This window comes from Beta vulgaris, chromosome 6 (genome assembly GCF_026745355.1).
Source record: "Beta vulgaris subsp. vulgaris cultivar EL10 chromosome 6, EL10.2, whole genome shotgun sequence".
Taxonomy (NCBI): domain Eukaryota; kingdom Viridiplantae; phylum Streptophyta; class Magnoliopsida; order Caryophyllales; family Amaranthaceae; genus Beta; species Beta vulgaris.
The window spans coordinates 263,713-282,156 of record NC_079207.1 but is presented as its reverse complement, the minus strand read 5'-3'; the positions used below and the strand labels follow the sequence as shown (position 1 = coordinate 282,156).

The 18,444-nt window shown below is 33.5% G+C and overlaps 1 protein-coding gene across 2 annotated transcripts; it reads left to right on the top strand.

The window, feature by feature from the left end:
- The first annotated feature begins 12,146 nt into the window (after window positions 1–12,146).
- On the top strand, window positions 12,147–15,420 carry LOC104883762 (pentatricopeptide repeat-containing protein At3g16610). 2 transcript variants are annotated; one of them, XM_048646321.2, is made up of 2 exons: window positions 12,147–13,669; window positions 13,871–15,420. In XM_048646321.2, the coding sequence occupies exons 1-2, from the start codon at window positions 12,319–12,321 to the stop codon at window positions 15,256–15,258; spliced, it is 2,739 nt and encodes a 912-aa protein (XP_048502278.1). In that variant the 5' UTR covers window positions 12,147–12,318; the 3' UTR covers window positions 15,259–15,420. The 2 variants fall into 2 exon arrangements, with proteins under 2 accessions (XP_048502278.1, XP_057251930.1); XM_057395947.1 differs by having other exon boundaries at window positions 12,148–15,420.
- Window positions 15,421–18,444: the final 3,024 nt, after the last annotated feature.

Here is an 18,444-nt window from a genome sequence, read left to right as displayed (position 1 = left end):
TGCATTGTTTGTATATCTTATTTTATTTTATATGGAAAAAAAGAGTTGAGTTTGCCGACTTCTCATTTTTTTTAAGGAAAAGTGTGAAACATTGTATAAGTGCTCTTATAAATTAATGACTTGAGTTATATAATTATTTTTAGTAATAATAATAATAATAATGATTATAATTATTATTGTTGTTCTTATAATAACGATAATAATAATTATTATTAATAATAAAAGTTGTGTAAAAGTTGTAATAGAAATAAAATGATAATAATAGTAATACTATAAAGAAGATCTTATAATGTATTGCATAATAATGATTTACAAAGTAATAATATAATAGTAATAATATATTTTATATAAATAAGATCTTGTAAATTAGATCAGTTCAGATCAGATCATAAAAAAATATGTTCATATCAGATCAGATCAGAAAAAATAAGTTCAGATCAGATCAGATCAGAAAAATAAGTTCAGATGAGATCAGATCAGATCAGATAAGTTCAAATCAGAAAATTTCAGGTGAACTAAACATAGCCTTAGCCTTCTCTTAAATATGGGAATGAGAATTTTTTTCTTTGAAGAGGCAAGAATTGGGTTTGTATAATACAATTCCCATAAAATTTAGTCTCAATCAATTGAAGTTAATAAAAGATTATGAAATTAAGAGTATAAGGGTTCTGGGAAATTTTGTTGTCGGCTGTCAAATGCTTTGTTGGGGATGCTCTTCCTCTACCGATTGTTTACATATCTGATGCACCCTCCAACACCATTGCTACCTCTCAAACCTAAATGGTCGTTCCCACTTCACGTAACTCCTTAAATTTGATACCTTCCTTATTTAAATCTGATTTATTGCAATTCTTTTGCTATTATACATGATAGCTCCGACCATATGCTTATGAGCCTTGTTATCCAAATTCATTTAATATATCTACGAAAATAAGGTGATATTATTAATGGATAAAACATTTTTCTAAGTTTATCTGCTTTTTAATTCAATTTGATTTAAATTTTGTACTTCATTAGATTTGATAATCTCAAAATCTGTAATCTTGCAATTGGCGGCAAGGTGGTGTCATTTCATTCTCTATTTTTCTTGTAATATGATCCGAGTGTTTGATTTATTTTTACGTGCAAATCGCGATGTATTGAATGATGGCATATGAGTTGCTTGAGCAATTATTTTTGATAGATTTATTTGTAAAATTGCATTCATTTAAAAAAGGAATTTATTTGATAGGATTACTATTATATGTTTTTATTTTGTTGTATTATAAATTACAGTTTTTTAAGGGCCTCAATTTATTATTTTTGCCTAGGGCCCTAAAAAGATTAGGATCGGGCCTGTATCCAAGTCTTTAGTACAAAAAAAAAACAAAATCGAAGCTTTTTACCTCAAGTATCCTTATTTACTTAAATCTAATGAATTTAATTGGAACTAACCCAAACTTAAATTTTCTTGTAAATTATAAAAAAAGTGTTAGGGCTTGAGTATATTTTTTGTTTTACTAAATTTTACAAAATACACATACATGTAAGATAGTTTATTACAACTAGTCAAAATATTAGTAATGGTAAAATAAATAGGCACCTCATAACATGCTAGGTTTTTCAGCCAACTGACATATTTCAGGTCAAGGTGGAGTTACATCACGAAACCAATTGACAATAGGTGTAGTATCATACTAGACTTATATATTAGTCATCCTTTTCCTCCTTTTTCAATATCAAACTTTTATATGATGGTTTTCCTCTTTGACACTTCTCTCAAATATGAGTCCATTTTTTTTGGGACTTCCAACATGAGGTCAAATAACTTGTATTCTCTATATGGACATTCTCGCTTGCTATCAAATAACTTATCTGACTGTAATTTCATTAAAATTCAATTAGTAAAAAATATAAAAGTTGATATTCTAATTATATAGCAACATTTATTTTTGTATATATAAACATATACAACTCAAAATGTTGTAAAAGAAACAGAAGTATGTATAATTACACCACACGTAACTCACAAATAAGATTTTTGGATATAGCCTCAACTTGATGATAACCTTGATGATGCATGCATTGTATCGAAAGAAGGGTTTTCTTTAGAAAGAACTAGAAAATAAATCTTTCTTTTTGACCAAACAAACTGGATTGTAATTTGTAAGTGGCCGTATTAAGACTTAAGAGTGAAGAAAGTGGTTGTACTTGGTTGAACATGCATGATGCATCTTACGTTCTAAAATCTAACGTCAATGTCGTGAATCGTAATTTTGACTTTTCCGTCCAAATTCAACATGCTACGTGATTAATGATTTATCTCGAATATGCATGTATATTCAGACCCATCTACATTTTTCCTAAAATTTTGTCCTTTCTCCTTTTCTCCTATCTTCGGCTGAAGATTACGTAATTGATTATAGAATAATTTTTTTAAAAAAGATAAGATAAAATCTCTTACAAGGAAGGAATAAAATTGGGGGATTCCTCATTTCAAGAGATGAGATTCGATTTCATTATCTCTTTGATCGGAGTTGATGTCAATATATTACTTCCACTATCACTTGCTGGTCAATTATAGCATAACATATATGCTAGTAGCATAACGTATATGCTAGCTAGATACTAGTATTTCAAATCGGGTTTTACTTTAAAATATTAACTTTTTTTTTATAGCAAAATAATTTAAGGATCAAAGGTTGCAACATAATAAAATAAAAACCAAAAGAAGCATCTAGTGGTACGGTAACCTTACACTTCTGCTGCCTGCAGGCTCGTCTAATTTGTGAGTTGAGACCAATTCAGGTATAAGTAGTCTGTCTCCCATGCAAATACATGCACGTTTTCTTTTCTTTCAATAGTATCACTTGTGACCTTTGAAAATGATTCTAGTTCATGACAACATACTAACATGGAACTATTAAATATATGTAATGGGTTTAAATATTCTAATGGAATTGGTTGTTACAATTATATACTCTTTTTGTTTCTTTTCAATTACTCAATTCACTTTAGAATTTGGGGGAGAATCAAAGAAAGAGTCTAAAAGTAAGAGAGAAAAGCTAAAAAAGTGAAAAGAGAAATTATAAGGTGGATTAATATATTAAAAAACGGATCACATGGGTGGAGAAAGAGGAATAAATAAATGCATCATGTGATAAAAATAGAAAAAAAAACAACCGTGTGTATATTGACAAATATAAAAAAAGAAAAGTGTGTATATATAAAAGAGAAGGAGGGAGTATAAGAATGTGCAAGGAAATATTATTGTATCAAATTGGCTGTGAAAGACTCTCTCCTCCTTTTTCTCTCTTCTCTCTCCTCTCCCATAAAACCCTAATTTTCAACCTAGGGGTTACCACCACCCTTTTGAGTGATGGTTATCCCCTTTTTTCGTTTTATTACTAGCTTTTTATGTTTATATTTCCAATAAATCTCAGTCTCTCTCTAATGGAGAGTTTTTCAACCCATATATTGGGTTATAGCTACCCATATATTAGGTTTTATCTCTCTCCATGTGAGAGTTTAGAGAATTTATTTTTGGGTTTTTGTGTATTTCAAGATGTTGATTTGTTGATCGAAATTTGTGCGGAGTTGTAACAGATGTCAAGACTTCCTTTACAATCACTTGAATTAAATTCGGTTCTATTTCAAAACTACAAAAGATCGATAGACCCCCTTGCAGAAGGTTGCATCAGACAACGATATGAAAAACAAGGGTTTTCAGAAGTGTTAGATCTACTCAACGATAGGGTTGGGCAAGGGTCAGGTCTGGGTCGGGTCCAGCTGGACCCTAGACCCGGGCCCTAATTTTTTTGCAGACCCGGACCCGGACCCTAAGGGTCTAAAAAATTTGGACCCTGACCCGGACCCTTATGGTCTGGAGGGTCCAGGTCTAAATTCTTTATTTTTGCATAAATTTCAGCATTATAAATATCAATAATCATCTGAAATTCGCATGAAACAAACATAAGAATTCGCATGAAACAAACACAAACATATAAATTGAAAAACACGAAACAAACACAAACTTATAAACTGAAAAAAAACGAAACTAACACAATTCACAAACATATAAACTGAAAAAAAAAACGAAACAAAAACACAAACATACAAACTGAAAAACGAAAACAAACACAAATTACATAAGAGTTCAGAATGGGTGTTTTGGTATTTTACTTTAGGTCTTAGTCTTTTAGAAAATCAGTTTGTTTTTGTTAAAAAAAGATAAAATGTATATAGTAAATAAGTTTAGGGTCTAAGAGTCGGGTCTGTGTCCAAAATTTTAAGACCCGGATCCGGACCCTAAAAAATCACTTGGACCCGGACCCGGACCCTTAGGGTCTGAAAAAGTTGGACCCAGACCCTTAAATTAGGATCGGGTCTAACAGGGTCCGGGTAGGGTCCCGGACCCATGCCCATCCCTACTCAACGATCGTGGTTTTATCATATTAGAATTGTTTTTATTTCATTTGATATGTATTTGTTAAGTTTTGATTTTTATTATAGATGTCGTATGACTTTGAATCAATAAATTAATGTTAATTTCAAAAAAAAAAAATCGGGTGTGAAAGTAATCATTTAATAATTTGAGTTATTAATTATAAGGTGAAAAGAGAAAAGAGAGATTATAAGGTGGGTTATTAATTATATAAAAAAAGGAGGGAGTATAAGAATGTGCAAAGAAATATTATCTTATCTTTGTGAACTAATTGATAAGTGCATTTCTAACATAGATAATGAACTCCTTTTGACTCATTTTGATCCTCTTTCTCCCCTTTCTTCACTCTTTCTTCTCCATTTCTCCTTCTATTTCATTCACTCGATCATACTTGAACATAGTCAGTGGCCAAGCCACATTCGTGCTACCCCTTGTTTTTTTATAAATGTTGAATTCCATTGATGCCCACATGTGAGTGTCCCACATTGTATCCAGCTGGGCCCTAAAATGTTGAAACCACCACCCCTTTCTTCCCCTACCCCGAAACTGCCACGAATAGGCCAGCCACCCCCACCCTTGAAACACCCTCCTATGCCATCCCTCCCCCACCCCTGAAAGAGCTGGGAAAAACGGTTAAATAATTTCTTTTATAGAAAAAATTATCCAGTGAAACTAGTTACCAATAAACGGGGATCATTTTAGTAAAACACAGCTCAAAGTGGGACTACTGAGGATTAATCAAAAGTTGATAGTGAAAATGTCGCAAAACCCATAACTAGAATTGATCCTATCTTGACCCCTTGACACATTTTTCGTACAAATTAATCTGTCATTAAGCCCTATCTGATTGTAGCAGGGCTTGTTTTGAAGCTTTTTATGTATGTCTCTTTACTAAATCTAGCACCAAATTCACTATGTTACAATGACCCCAGTTTTTATCAAGTAAAGTTGAGTGCAGTCGATGTTAATAACACTATTATTTTTTCTAATAACGTTTGTGTATGTTACTATGTTAATCCTAATTTTCTTCATGGGACGTATGTTGATCCATTGTTTTAAATTGTACTATTCCATTTCCTGTTCATTTCTATGGAGGAAGAGAGACAAAGAAAGTGTGACAAAGAAAGCATGAAAATGCATGCATGTGGAACTATTATTACACCATACATCAAAGTGAAAAGGATATTCAGTTATTGTATGCTAGAATATACTTCTTACAGTTCTACTTCATAAAGGACGATGTACTATCAACAATATTGCTAATTGATTGACTGAAATGATCAAAGACAGTGGTTATTAAGTTCTTCGCTCAAAAAATTAATTACTATATTTACAAAGTTGGGCGGTGGCCTTGATGGTCGGAATTTCTACTTTTAGCTATATGATCTATATATGTCTCTATTGTAGCATACAACTCGTCTATTTTCTTTGTGCATTTGGCAAATGCACATCCACAAATTATGATCCGATCACCATTGGAAGTCTCTAGTAGTAAATTTGATAATAAAGAGTGAGTACAACGTAAATTGTAAAGCTAATCTCAACATCATTTTCAGTTTCTTCATGATTGATGAAATAAACAATATGCACAATCCAATCATCCTCCCTATCAAATGAACCAAAAGTTATGGTTAAATTGGTACAATGTGTTTTGTCATGTATCGATTTTACGAAAAACACTTTTGAAAATGATCTTAAGTTATATATTGCAATCAGATTCTATATTATTGTGTACGAATGGAATAGAATAGCTAGATCATTGGCTCAAGTTAAACATTATTTTTATGTTTAATCGATATATATGACAAGATTAAGCCCTTTTTCTTCTTGAGTTTTGGTACATAATAAGTTGTCTTCATTTATTGTCTTATCAAATAGATCAGAATTCCTCACTAGCTAAGAGATGAAAAACAAAATGGTTACCGCTAAAAGAAAGACAAAATGGTTTACTTATGTTTAAAATGTTCCCGTATTATGCACAATAAATAAAGGCACAATGTATGAAAACTAATTTAACACTTAGGGCCTGTTCTCCCCAGCTTATTTTCAGTTCAGTTCAGTTCAGTTCAGCTCTAATAAGTTCAGTTCAGTTCAGTTCAGCTCCAATAAGTTCAGTTCAGTTCAGTTCAGCTCCAATAAGTTCAGTTCAGTTCAGTTCAGTTCAAATCAGTTCAGTTCAGTTCAGTTCAGTTCAGCTCTATTCTTTTATAACCATTTTGTTAAATATTATTATTATTATGTTAGTATAATTTATTTTACTAATTACTATTATTATTATTATTATTATTATTATTTAAATATATCATTACTATTAAGTATTATTATTATTATATTATTATTATTATTGTTGTTTTGTTTCTATATATTTTTTATTATAGCTTTACTAATTATTATTACTATTATTATTAGGAGGAACATGGTTTAGGTCAAAGCACAAATAAATCCCACTTTTTTTACCCATAAACCAATCAAATCGCGTCAAGACGGTTTATGATGTAATTTTAACCCAATCATTATTTTTTATTACTAAATATTTTTAAATTATTAAATCTAATTATTAAAATAGTAATATTAATTTACTTCTTAGATATTATTGTTATTATATATCATCGTCAAGTATTAATATATTAATACAAATAATATAAAATAATTATCATTACTATCATTAATTATTATTATTATTAATTTATGATTATTAATATTATTTATTTATAACTATCATTTAAAGATATTCAAAATACTACTATTATTATATTATTCATTATTATTACTTATCATTATAATTATTATTTAATATTCATATTATTATTGTTTAAAATATTATTTATATATTTATTACATTCAATTTATTTCAATGTAATATAATTCAATTCAATTCAATTCAATTTAATTCAATTCAATTCAATTCAATTCAGTTCAGTTCAGTTCAGTTCAGTTCAGTTCAGCTCTGATAAGTTCAGTTCAGTTCAGTTCAGTTCAGCTCCGATAAGTTCAGTTCAGTTCAGTTCAGCTTTGATAAGTTCAGTTCAGTTCAGTTCAGTTCAGCTGTTTTATGCCGAAGAGAACAGGCCCTTAGGGTCTGTTCTCTTCGGCATAAAACAGCAGAACTGAACTGAACTGATCTGAATTGAACTGAACTGATCTGAACTGAATTGAATTGAACTGAAATGAATAGTGATATGTGAGAGTAAAAATATTGTCAAGAGCTGAACTGCACTGAACTGGTCTGAACTGAACTGAACTGAATTGAAATGAACTGAACTGAACTGAAAATAAGCTGGAGAGAACATGCCCTTAGGGGTTGTTCTCCCTAGGGGTGTTAATGAGCCAGGCTGGCTCGCAAACTATTCGAGTTCGATTCGGTCAAAGCTCGGTCAAAGCTCGGCTCGAGCGGGCTCGATTCGAGTTCGAGATCGGCTCGATACCTTAACGAGCCAAGCCTGAGCTACCTTAAGTTCGGCTCGAAAGCTCGCAAACAGGTTCGATAATTTTTTAGTAACTAAAATTTTTCAGTTATTTAATATAAGATAAAAAAATTAATGAATAACTATGGTTAATAACAAGCATGTTAATAATTATAATATTTTCCAATATCGAGATATTTTAAATCTGAAAGACAAGTTTTGTTACTAACAAAACATAATCAAAATCCATGTAGAGTGTAGCATGTTAGTATTTTAATCATATGAAACTTTCGTTAATATTAAGAAAAACCTTCAAAAGGAACAAAAACTACATATATTATAGTATCCTTGACTCAATTTTTTTTTTAAAAAAAATCTTCATCTTCAACTTGCAGTAAAAAACTTCCATTTTCATGTGATTAGAAAATCAGCAAGATATTGACCCTTCAAACCTTCTGCCAAAACCTCGACAACGTTAACCATGAACACCGTTACACCGACGGCGCGATAGTGCACCGGCGAAGATGAAGGTGGTGATATCTGGGTCACAGTCATCGGCGCAACCAAGTTCAGGATAGAGAAAGTGCAGTGAGAAGGAGGGAGTGCAGCGAGAGACTGAGGCTATGTTTGGCAAAACTGACTGAAATGGAGCTGAAGCTGATAAGGTGACTGAAACTGATTAGGTAGCAGCTGAAAATGTTAAGGTGCTGAAACTGATAAGCTAACTGATTGCATAACCTGTTTGGTAATATTATTTATGACTGTAGCTGAAATTAATTTTTAGACTTAAAAACATAAAAAGAAAATATCTTTTTAGGCTTAAAAAGATAAACAAAAAATAATAATAATAATAAAATTTCAGCACCTGATCTCAGAAGCTATATTTTACTCCAACTCAATTTCAGTCAAATTTTGGACTTAAATTTTATTTAAGTTCTTCCACCAAACACCACTAATCATATAAGGTGACTTAAAATGGTAGCACCTTATCATTTAAGTCACCTGAAATGCTTCCCCAAACAGAGCCTGAGAGTAGAGGATGGCGAAGAAGAGTGTTACATCTTGGGCATCCCACATCGTTGGAATAGCATGAGGGGGAGTTCAAAACTCTATAAAACAAACCATTGACATCTCATTATTCCACAACTGGCTTGCTTATTGCTTGGTTATACAAGTTGATTTGTTTGGACATTGGGCCTTTAACTCTTAAATGTTTGGGCCTCCATCCATCCTTGGACTTGTTTATGTTGAAAATAGTTTTCGAGCCTGACAAGCTCGAGCCGAGCCCTAATTTTGGAACTCGAGCTCGAGCCGAGCTTAATATCTTAAGCTCGACGAACTTCGAGCTCGAGCCGAGCTCAATCATAAATGTTTTCGAGCCGAGCCAAGCTTAGTTAAGTTCGGTCTCGGTTCGGCTCGTTAACACCCCTAGTTCTCCCCAACTTATTTTCATCAGTTCAATTCAGCTCTGGACAATACTTTTACTCTCACATATCACTATTCATTTCAATTCAGTTCAATTCAGCTATTTATGCCGAAGAGAACATGCCCTTAGTACTAAACTATATGGCTAAATGTCACAATTCTTAACATTAGAAATCCCAAATGGATATCGTAGGAATGTGTAATTCTCCTCGAAGGGAGTATTCTCATTAATCACAATATATATTGGTTAGTATACAAGCTAAGATCTAATATCATGAGAATGCCAAGTTTACAAATCTATACTAATATATTAAAAGGCGTGCATAAACGAGGAACGGTGCCACGTGGCGCTCTCCCTAGGGAGTTTTAGCTCATGTAATCCATGTACAATAAAAAAAATTAGAAATTGCATAGTATAGGTTTTGATCCCATGACCTCATGGTTCATGTACTAAAGTTTTAACCACTAGACCAAGTCATATTTAGTGTTATCATATTAAAGTACAATATTAACAAATGGAAAATTTTCTTACCCGGGGCATAGCTCGGGCCTAATAACTAGTTATATCTTTAAATAGAAGATATGGCAAAATCTCTATTATATAAGCCAAGGGAGGAGGTGTGGTGTCCTTTTTTGAAGTGACTAAAATACCCTTAATGATCTAATTAATGGAATGAAAAAAATTACAAAAGCAAATCATTTAAAAATTCTCATTCCAACTTGCATTTAAAACAAGTTTAAAATGGTATATGCATCAAATACTTCAATCAAAAATTAAATGGACAAAATATTTATACCTTATAAAAAAGATGGCATAGATAACGTGCACATGAAAAGTCTGAACATTCACTACCTTTGATAGTCTTTAATTCTGTTAAACCAACTCATTATTTTTGTTCTTTCTGTTCAATATTCATTCACAAAAAATTAATGTTAACAATCATTCACAACCTTTTTTATTTTTTTACATTAGCGAATTAATATATCTAAATTCATCTAACTGTTGAATTTTTCACATTTAAGTTTAATCATAAATCAAGTACGAACGAAATATCTAATAGAATAACAAATTTTAAAATTAACGCACGCATCGCGTGCATATAAAGGCTAGTATTGGCATATGCTAAGTTTTCCTCCTATATTTAAGATTTTAGTTGCTTCTAATCTTTTCTCTAAATAAAATCACATAGCAGAATACGAAGGATCAGGCCTAGGCCAACTATCAAGCAAGTCTGATTTATGAGGATGTTCATTATCTGTTAACACTTAAACTCTGTTCATTTCAACTTACAAGTATGAATTCAGTATAAATTAGTGTAAAAGAAAAAGATAATCATAAATAAGTGTCAACTAGCCAAAATCAATATGAATAAGTACAAATCAGTAAACTATATAGACAAATACAATTAATTTCACTAAAAAACAAGTTTGAACAACAATAATAATTCATGAATACTAGATGAAATAAATTTCAGTTCCATTAAAATTTAGGTGAAATAAACAAGATCTTTTAGGCGCAACGAAGTGTTTGATTAGGTAGTAGTATAAGGAGCTTTTAGTGGTAAAAGAGTGTTTATAAAAAATAATTTGTAGCTTTTGTGCTATTGTTTAGTGGTGTATTAATTTTTATATTAAAGTTTTTTGAGTTTTAACTAGTTACTTTGACTGCTAATAGCTAACAATTACACACCAACCACTAACAGCTACCAGCACAACGAACAACTAATTTCAGAGCTAAAAGCTAGTAACACATTTTTTTGAAGGAAGAAGATACTTCCTCCGTTCTTTTTTAATTGCAATGTTTGCTTATTTGGAAGTTTCATATTGATTGTAACGATTTTTATTTGGCAATTTCTTCTTTATATCGCTCTATCCTATCACATGAATACATGATCCACATTTTTCATCTATCTCTGTCTCTATCTCTCTCCTCTTCACATGGATTTCTTTAAATTATTTTTCCTCGGACGGGAGTTTGGGCCACATCCCAAAAGGTAAAGAGAAAAAACAAACATAAATTTTAGGTTTTAGATGAGGCTGTTAGACCGATCCCATATCAAAACTAGGCAGGATGAATTGGGCTATGGGAACTTATGTTGATCAGAATCCTTACTTAATTTGGGTCCTAAAAGCTGAAATCTACGGCCCAAACATACTAAGAATTGGATTTGGATTGAATACTCATTCTGCACACTGGACTCTAGGGATGGCAATCCAGTCCGAATTCGTCCCTAGTCCGCTCCGATCCGAAGGAAAAAATTCGAGTTGACTTCGACAAAAAAGTAATCCGACTCCGAGTCGGAGGAGGGTCGGAGTCGGATATCATAAATTAATCCGACATCCGAATCCGACTCCGACTTTGAGTCAATCAATCCTTTTTTTCTTATTTATTTAATGTATTATTAATATATAATATGACTTTGACTTTCAGCCAATTGTATTATATAGGATTTTCCCATAGAAAAAATGTTTGTTAAAAATAATAGTAATAATTAAATTATTTGTACTATATAAGATTTCCATATGATGATTAGAATAAATTGCAATGATTAAATTATTGTATTATAGAAGACTATTCTATTATGAAAAATTGGAAGAAAAATAAGTCGGATCAGGTTCGGAGTCGGATGTTCGGATTTTAAGTCGGATGTTCGGATTCCAAGTCGGGTCAGATCTCAGAGTCGGATGTTCGGATTTTAAGTCGAGTCGGATTCGGATTTTCAAAGTCGGATGCCGGGGTCGGACTCAGATTTAAAATCCGACTTTCTGTAGGGTCGGAGTCGGATTATGCATAATCCGGTCCAAGTCCGACCCGTTGCCATTCCTTCAGGACTCGCACCATTTCCTTGGTCTTTGTATCTCGACTTTTAATAACATGTGTTAAGCATATAGCTTCCAAATTTGCTAATCCCATATGTATATGTAATAACTAAAAAAATAAAGAGAAAGTATTACCAACTTATACTTTCATCATTAATATTTCAATTTTACGGCATCACGATTATTTTTAAAGAACTTTCCAAATGCCAAATTTAGCTGTAGCTCGAACAGGATCATAATGCTGGTATGGTTTTGAATCTTCAAAAATATCTACTCCACACTCCTTTTTTCTCCAACTTCCATTGCAGAAAATTTGCAATTTTTTCTTCTGCCCAATCTCATGTTCTATCAACAATCAAAGTCTGCAAAAGAGTTGAGGAATTAAAGCCCCTCAAATCACTTATTATCGTCAATGGATTAACTGATTACAAACTCATTATTTCTGAGTTTATTCAACAATGCTTCCATCTGGGCAACCCTGAATTTGGCTTGTCTGCTTTCTACGCATCAAATAATCGCAGCTTACTTTTGCAGAATTTGATCATTAAACATCTTTGTAACTTTGGTTTATACCAAGATGTTATATCAGTGTATAAAACTTGCAAGCTTTTAGGTACCTCTAATGGTAATTACACATTTCCTTATGTAATCAAAGCTTGTTCAGCTCTATGTGATGTAGAATTAGGTAGGGAGATTCATGGTATTGTTATTAGAACTGGGTACGATAGAAATAATGTTTTTGTGCATACTGCTTTTGTTGATTTTTATGCCAAAGTCGGGCGTATGGACATTGCACGATTCGTGTTCGACAGAATGTCTCAACGGGATGTTGTTTCTTGGAACGCTTTGATTTCAGGGTATTCCTTTAATGGCCTTGATTATGAGGCTCTTAAGGTATTACAAGAGTTGTGGGTAAAGGGTGTGAAGCTTTATGTGACAACACTGGCCAGCATTGTTCCCGTTTGTACCCGTTTAGCGTTTCGAAATTTGGGTAGGTCTTTGCATGGCTATGCTGTGAAGTGTGGGTTTCATGAAGATGAAATGTTGACTCCAGCTCTTATCTCAATGTATGCTAATAACGGAGATATTCGTGTTGCGAGATGCTTGTTTGATCGTTCACCTATCAATAATGTGGTTATTCGGAACTCTATTATCTATGCTCATGCACAAAACCAAATGCCTGATGTTGCCTTGGGAATGTTCCAGGAAATGCTCTTTGCTGATTTACGTCCAAATGTGGCCACCTTTGTTTCTGTGATCCCATGCTGTGAGAAGCTCAATATTATCTACCTCGGTGAAATCCTTCATGGGTATGTCATTAAATATGGGATAAACAACCAGGTTTCTGTGGCAACAGCCCTAATATCTATGTACGAGAAGCTAGGAGATGTTCACTCAGCTGTAAATGTATTTACTTGGATGCCTCACAAGAACCTCCTTACTTGGAATTCAATCATTTCAGCATACGTGCATCATGGGTTCGCACAAACAAGTTTGAATGCCGTCCATGAGATGCAAGTGGCAGGATTAGAGGCAGATTTGATTTCCGTAATCAATATTCTTTCTGCCTGCTCTGAGCTACATGCATTGCTGCTGGGTAAGTCTGCTCATGCCATTGCCATAAGAAGGGGTTTTTCTTTAAATCTTAATGTGTCAAATACCCTATTAGCGTTTTATACTCATTGCCATCAACTTCACTCCTCTTTTAAGCTTTTTAAGTTGATGGCCTCAAAAAATATTATTTCATGGAACACTATGATATCTAGTTGTGTATATAATGGAGAAACGGAAAAGGCAGCAGCCTATTTTTCTGGAATGCAGCTTGAAGGAGTGCAACCAGATGTTGTGAGCCTAATTAGCGTCCTTCCTAGTTTGCAAAAGGCTGGTGATTTGGCGCAAGGGATGGTTTTTCATGGGCTTGCTCTCAAATTGGGGTTCACTTATGATGTTACATTAGCCAATGCACTGATTAGCATGTACTCCAGCTGCAGTGACCTAGATGCTGCTGCACTAGTTTTCCATACAATGACCGACAGATGTTTGGTTTCTTGGAATTCGCTGATCACTGGTTATCGGACTCAAAATTCACACAAAGAGGTAACATATCTGTTCAAGGAAATGAAAAGAAATGGTCACAATCCAAATTATATAACTTTGCTCAATGTATTGCCAGGGTGCTCTACACTTCTGCAAGGTAAATCAATTCACTCTTATGCCATTAGAATAGGGGCTATACAGCAAACTCCTCTTGTGACATCTTTAATCTCTATGTATTCAAGATTTAACAATATTGTTTCATGCTTCCTACTCTTTGAGGCTGGTGATCAACTCGACATTTCTGTATGGAATGTGATGATGTCGATCCTGCTTGAGGCAAGAGAGACAGAAAAGACATTCTCTTTCTTTTTTGAATTGCTTCAAACTGAGGTGAAAGTTGACTACATGACGATTCTGAGCGCTGTTTCAGCTTGCATTCAATTGAATAACATCTCTGTCACTAATTCTGTATTGGCATTTGTGATAAAGAATGGTCTCCTTCGAGAAACAACAGTTTGCAATGCTTTTATCGACTTATATGCAAAATGTGGGGATCTTCCAATGGCTAGGGAAGTGTTTAAGAATTTACTGGAAAAGGATTCTGTCTCTTGGAGTGTAATGATAAATGGGTATGGATTACATGGGGATGGTGATGCTGCAATTACTCTTTTGGCAGAGATGGAAGATTCAGGAATGAAGCCTGATAACATTACATATCTTAGCGTCTTATCAGCCTGTAGCCATGCCGGGTTAGCTGAACAAAGCATGATTATCTTCAATTCTATGCTCTACAATGGATTTCGACCAACAAATGAGCATTATGGTTGTGTTGCTGATCTTCTTGGTAGAAAAGGTCTGGTGCTCGAGGCATACGATATTGTTAAGAGAATGCCAAGTGAAGCTTCAGTCAGTATGCTTGAATCCTTGTTGGGTGCTTGTATGGTCCATGGAAATGTTGAAATCGGAGAAAGAGTTGGCGAGATGCTTATTTATAGGGACCCGAAAAATACAGGAGCATATGTGAAACTTCATAACATCTATGCTGGTGCTGGAAGATGGCAGGATGCAAACAGATTAAGGAGTATGATGGAAGAGAGAGAACTGAGCAAAGTTGCTGGGTTTAGTATGCTTGAGGGACAGAAACTATGAGCCATGAGGCATATTATTTGGAACCGTTGGCTCATTTCAGGTCAGGTTAAGAACATTCTTCCTCCATTGTGCTTGGATGAAAGGACTGGGAAGGGAAGTGGGAAAGAGCGTTATGTATATTTTGAGACCAACAAGCAATATAATTCAATCTCTGAATGTGAATATTTATTCGTAAAAGTGGGAAAGAGCGTTATGTATATTTTGAGACCAACAAGCAATATAATTCAATCTCTGAATGTGAATATTTATTCGTAATTTTTCATTGTCGAAGAGGGTTATAACGAAGGCAATAAAGCAATGAAAATTTAAAGAAAAATCTACATAAGAATTGACGTGATTCACTAAAAATGGGTTAGCTTCTTTAGGATAAAGTACAAATCACATAATAGGGTGGAAGAAGTTAATTACAAGGTATATCTATATAGTAACCATCTAATTAACCTAAATAGATGGCATAAACCCAAAACTAAAGCAGAAACAGTTTACTAAAACAGATCCCCGTGCTTGGTTAATCCTAACAGCAAATAATTTAAGACATATTTCAACATAAGTTTTTTTTAAAAAAAACACATATATGAGATAAAAGATTTGGATGACCATAGATGATGAAAGGATGTCATTATGGTATCACATATAAATAGCTCTTCAAAATTCAAAGCTATGCAGTGCACTAAAATGACTAAATGAGGCTATTGTGCAATATCCTCCATAACATCTCTCGTTTCTATTTCCTATTTATATATTTCCTCTTTCTTTTTAGTGTACTTATTTTACTTTAGGAAAAAATAACGGAGGAAGTCAAAAGTATGAGAGAAAAAACTCAAAAGGTGGGAAGAGAAACTAATAAATGAGAAATGAAACTAAAAAATGGGTTAAAATATTAAAAGGGGATGACATGGGTGGAAAAAGAGAATAAAGTACATGAGACATGTTACCAAAAATAGAAAAAATAATAATGTGTTAAATTAAAAAGAAATAAACAAAAAAATGTATATAATATAAATTAAAAAGAAATGGAGAGTATGAAACATCTTCAATTTGGTTGGTGTAGAATCCTCCCGCGCCTCGTTATTATGCAATTAATGTTGATGGTTCTAAGATCTCTAATGGTCAAACCTCTTTTTTGCTTTATTATTACTTAGGCAAAAGTTAACGGATGTCCCGGGGGCGCTAGATAAGAAATATAGTATTCTACTTAATTACACATATTTATATAAAATAATATAATAATGTATAATTCCAATGTAATGCATTTAAATGTTTTGCATTGGAATTAAGTGTTTTTCCCTTTCCTTTTGAAAAACATTAAATGTTTTGCATTGAAATTATATATTATTCTATTATTTAATATAAATATGAGTAATTAAGTAGAACAATATATTTCTTATCTAACGCCTCGGAACGTCCGTTAGCGGGATCATATTACTTATTAGGGATGGTCATGGTAAAATTATGTTGTGTGGTGTTGCGGCTCTGAATAGTTCAGAGTCTATTCTGGTTGCGGAAACTAGAGGATGAGGGAAGGGATCAAAGGGACTATTTTTGGGGGGTTAAAGAGTATAATGATAGAGGGGGATAACTTGGCAATTATTCAGTCAAATAAAAATATCTGGAAAAAATTTCTTGTACTATTAATGCTATTATTTTACATGCAGGTAAAGATTTAAAGTTGTTTGAAGATGTACAAAATTGACACGTGTTTCGGGAGGCTAAAGCTGCAGCGGACTAGCTGGCTCATAGGGGGACGAAGACGAGTGGGGAGATCTTGCCGCCATGAAGACGGGTGTTGCTTTAGTCGATGTTTTTCATCGACTCTGACCTCCGCCGGCGATGGTTTAGGCATTTTCGTCGCCAGATCTGCCATTGTTGACACCATGGTGGACCACTCATGATCCTGATGATGGGTCTTAGTACAGTTGCTGCTTCGCTGTCTTCAACTTCGACCACTACTGGGTGGTGGCTATCTTTTGCTCTTGCCACCGGTAATTGTAACGCTTCCTTGGGAAGCTAGATCTAGTTTTTTTGTTTTTGTTTTTTTTCTTTTCTTTGTACTTTTGTTTCTAATGGTCTCTCCTTAAGATAGGGATTCCACTAATTTAGGTGCCTAGTGATCTTTCCCTTAGATAGTGATTTCACTAGGGCATCCATGTACATGGTTCAAAAAAAAAAAAATTATTACAAGGCAAAAAACAACATATTTATAAACAAATAAAGGCAAAAAAAAAAAACAGAAACCCTAAACATGCAAACTAACCAAACGCAATCCCACAGGCAAGGCATAGCAATAAAAACTTCCTAAAATTTAAAAACAGAGAATAAAATTAAGGAGTGGATCGATCTCCCGCAAAATCAACAAGGGGACGTTCAAAAACCATTCCTTGATGGTTTTATACCACCGAAGGTAAGATCGCCATGATTTGAACCCTTCCGGAGGTGGATCTTCGAAAATTTCAGGTGTTTTCCCTTCTCTACACCACCAAACTCAAGATCTAGTGGTTGTTTTGAAGGAGCGTCACAAGCCCAGCAAAATTTACCAAAAACCAAGGTTTTTTTTGAAACCCTAGATTTTTTAGCCTCAGCATCAAACTCATCAAGCAAATCAAAGAGTCTTTTCTTTGAATTTGGAGTTAACTCATCCATGGAAAACCAACAGAAACAAGAAACAGGGGACTTAAAATTAAAAACTCACTCAAAAACCACAAATTTTTGTTTCAGAATGATCGCAAGAAGCCGTAGATTATTAATCTACGGTTTTTTCCGAGAAATTTGCACTCTTAACCCTAGATTCGAGGGCTTGAGGAAGAAGAAGAGAGAGGAAAGTGAGAGTCAGAAGGAGAGAGGGAGTCAGAAAGAGAGAGAGAGCAAATGACGTTTGATATGGGATTAGGGTTTTGGATGGAGTAATTATAGGCGGTTGGGGGAGAGTTAAATGGGGGAGGTAGGTTATTAAATGGTGTTAGGTGGGTTGGGTGGGATTAACTTGGGCTAAAGGTTTAGTAGGTTTGTCTGTTTACCATTTGTAGAATAGTTTGCAAATGTAGCAAATAAATTGGGACACACCTAAATGGCAAAATATAACAAATAAATTGGGACAGAGGGAGTACTATTTAATGAATTTTATAAAAACTGTACTTTTTTCTATTAACTTTATGTAATACTCCCTCTATCCTAAAATATAGTTCCTGT

Bases quoted from the DNA above. Each gene is read 5' to 3' on its own strand.
- LOC104883762 (XM_057395947.1), top strand. From the start codon at position 12,319: ATGGTTTTGAATCTTCAAAAATATCTACTCCACACTCCTTTTTTCTCC.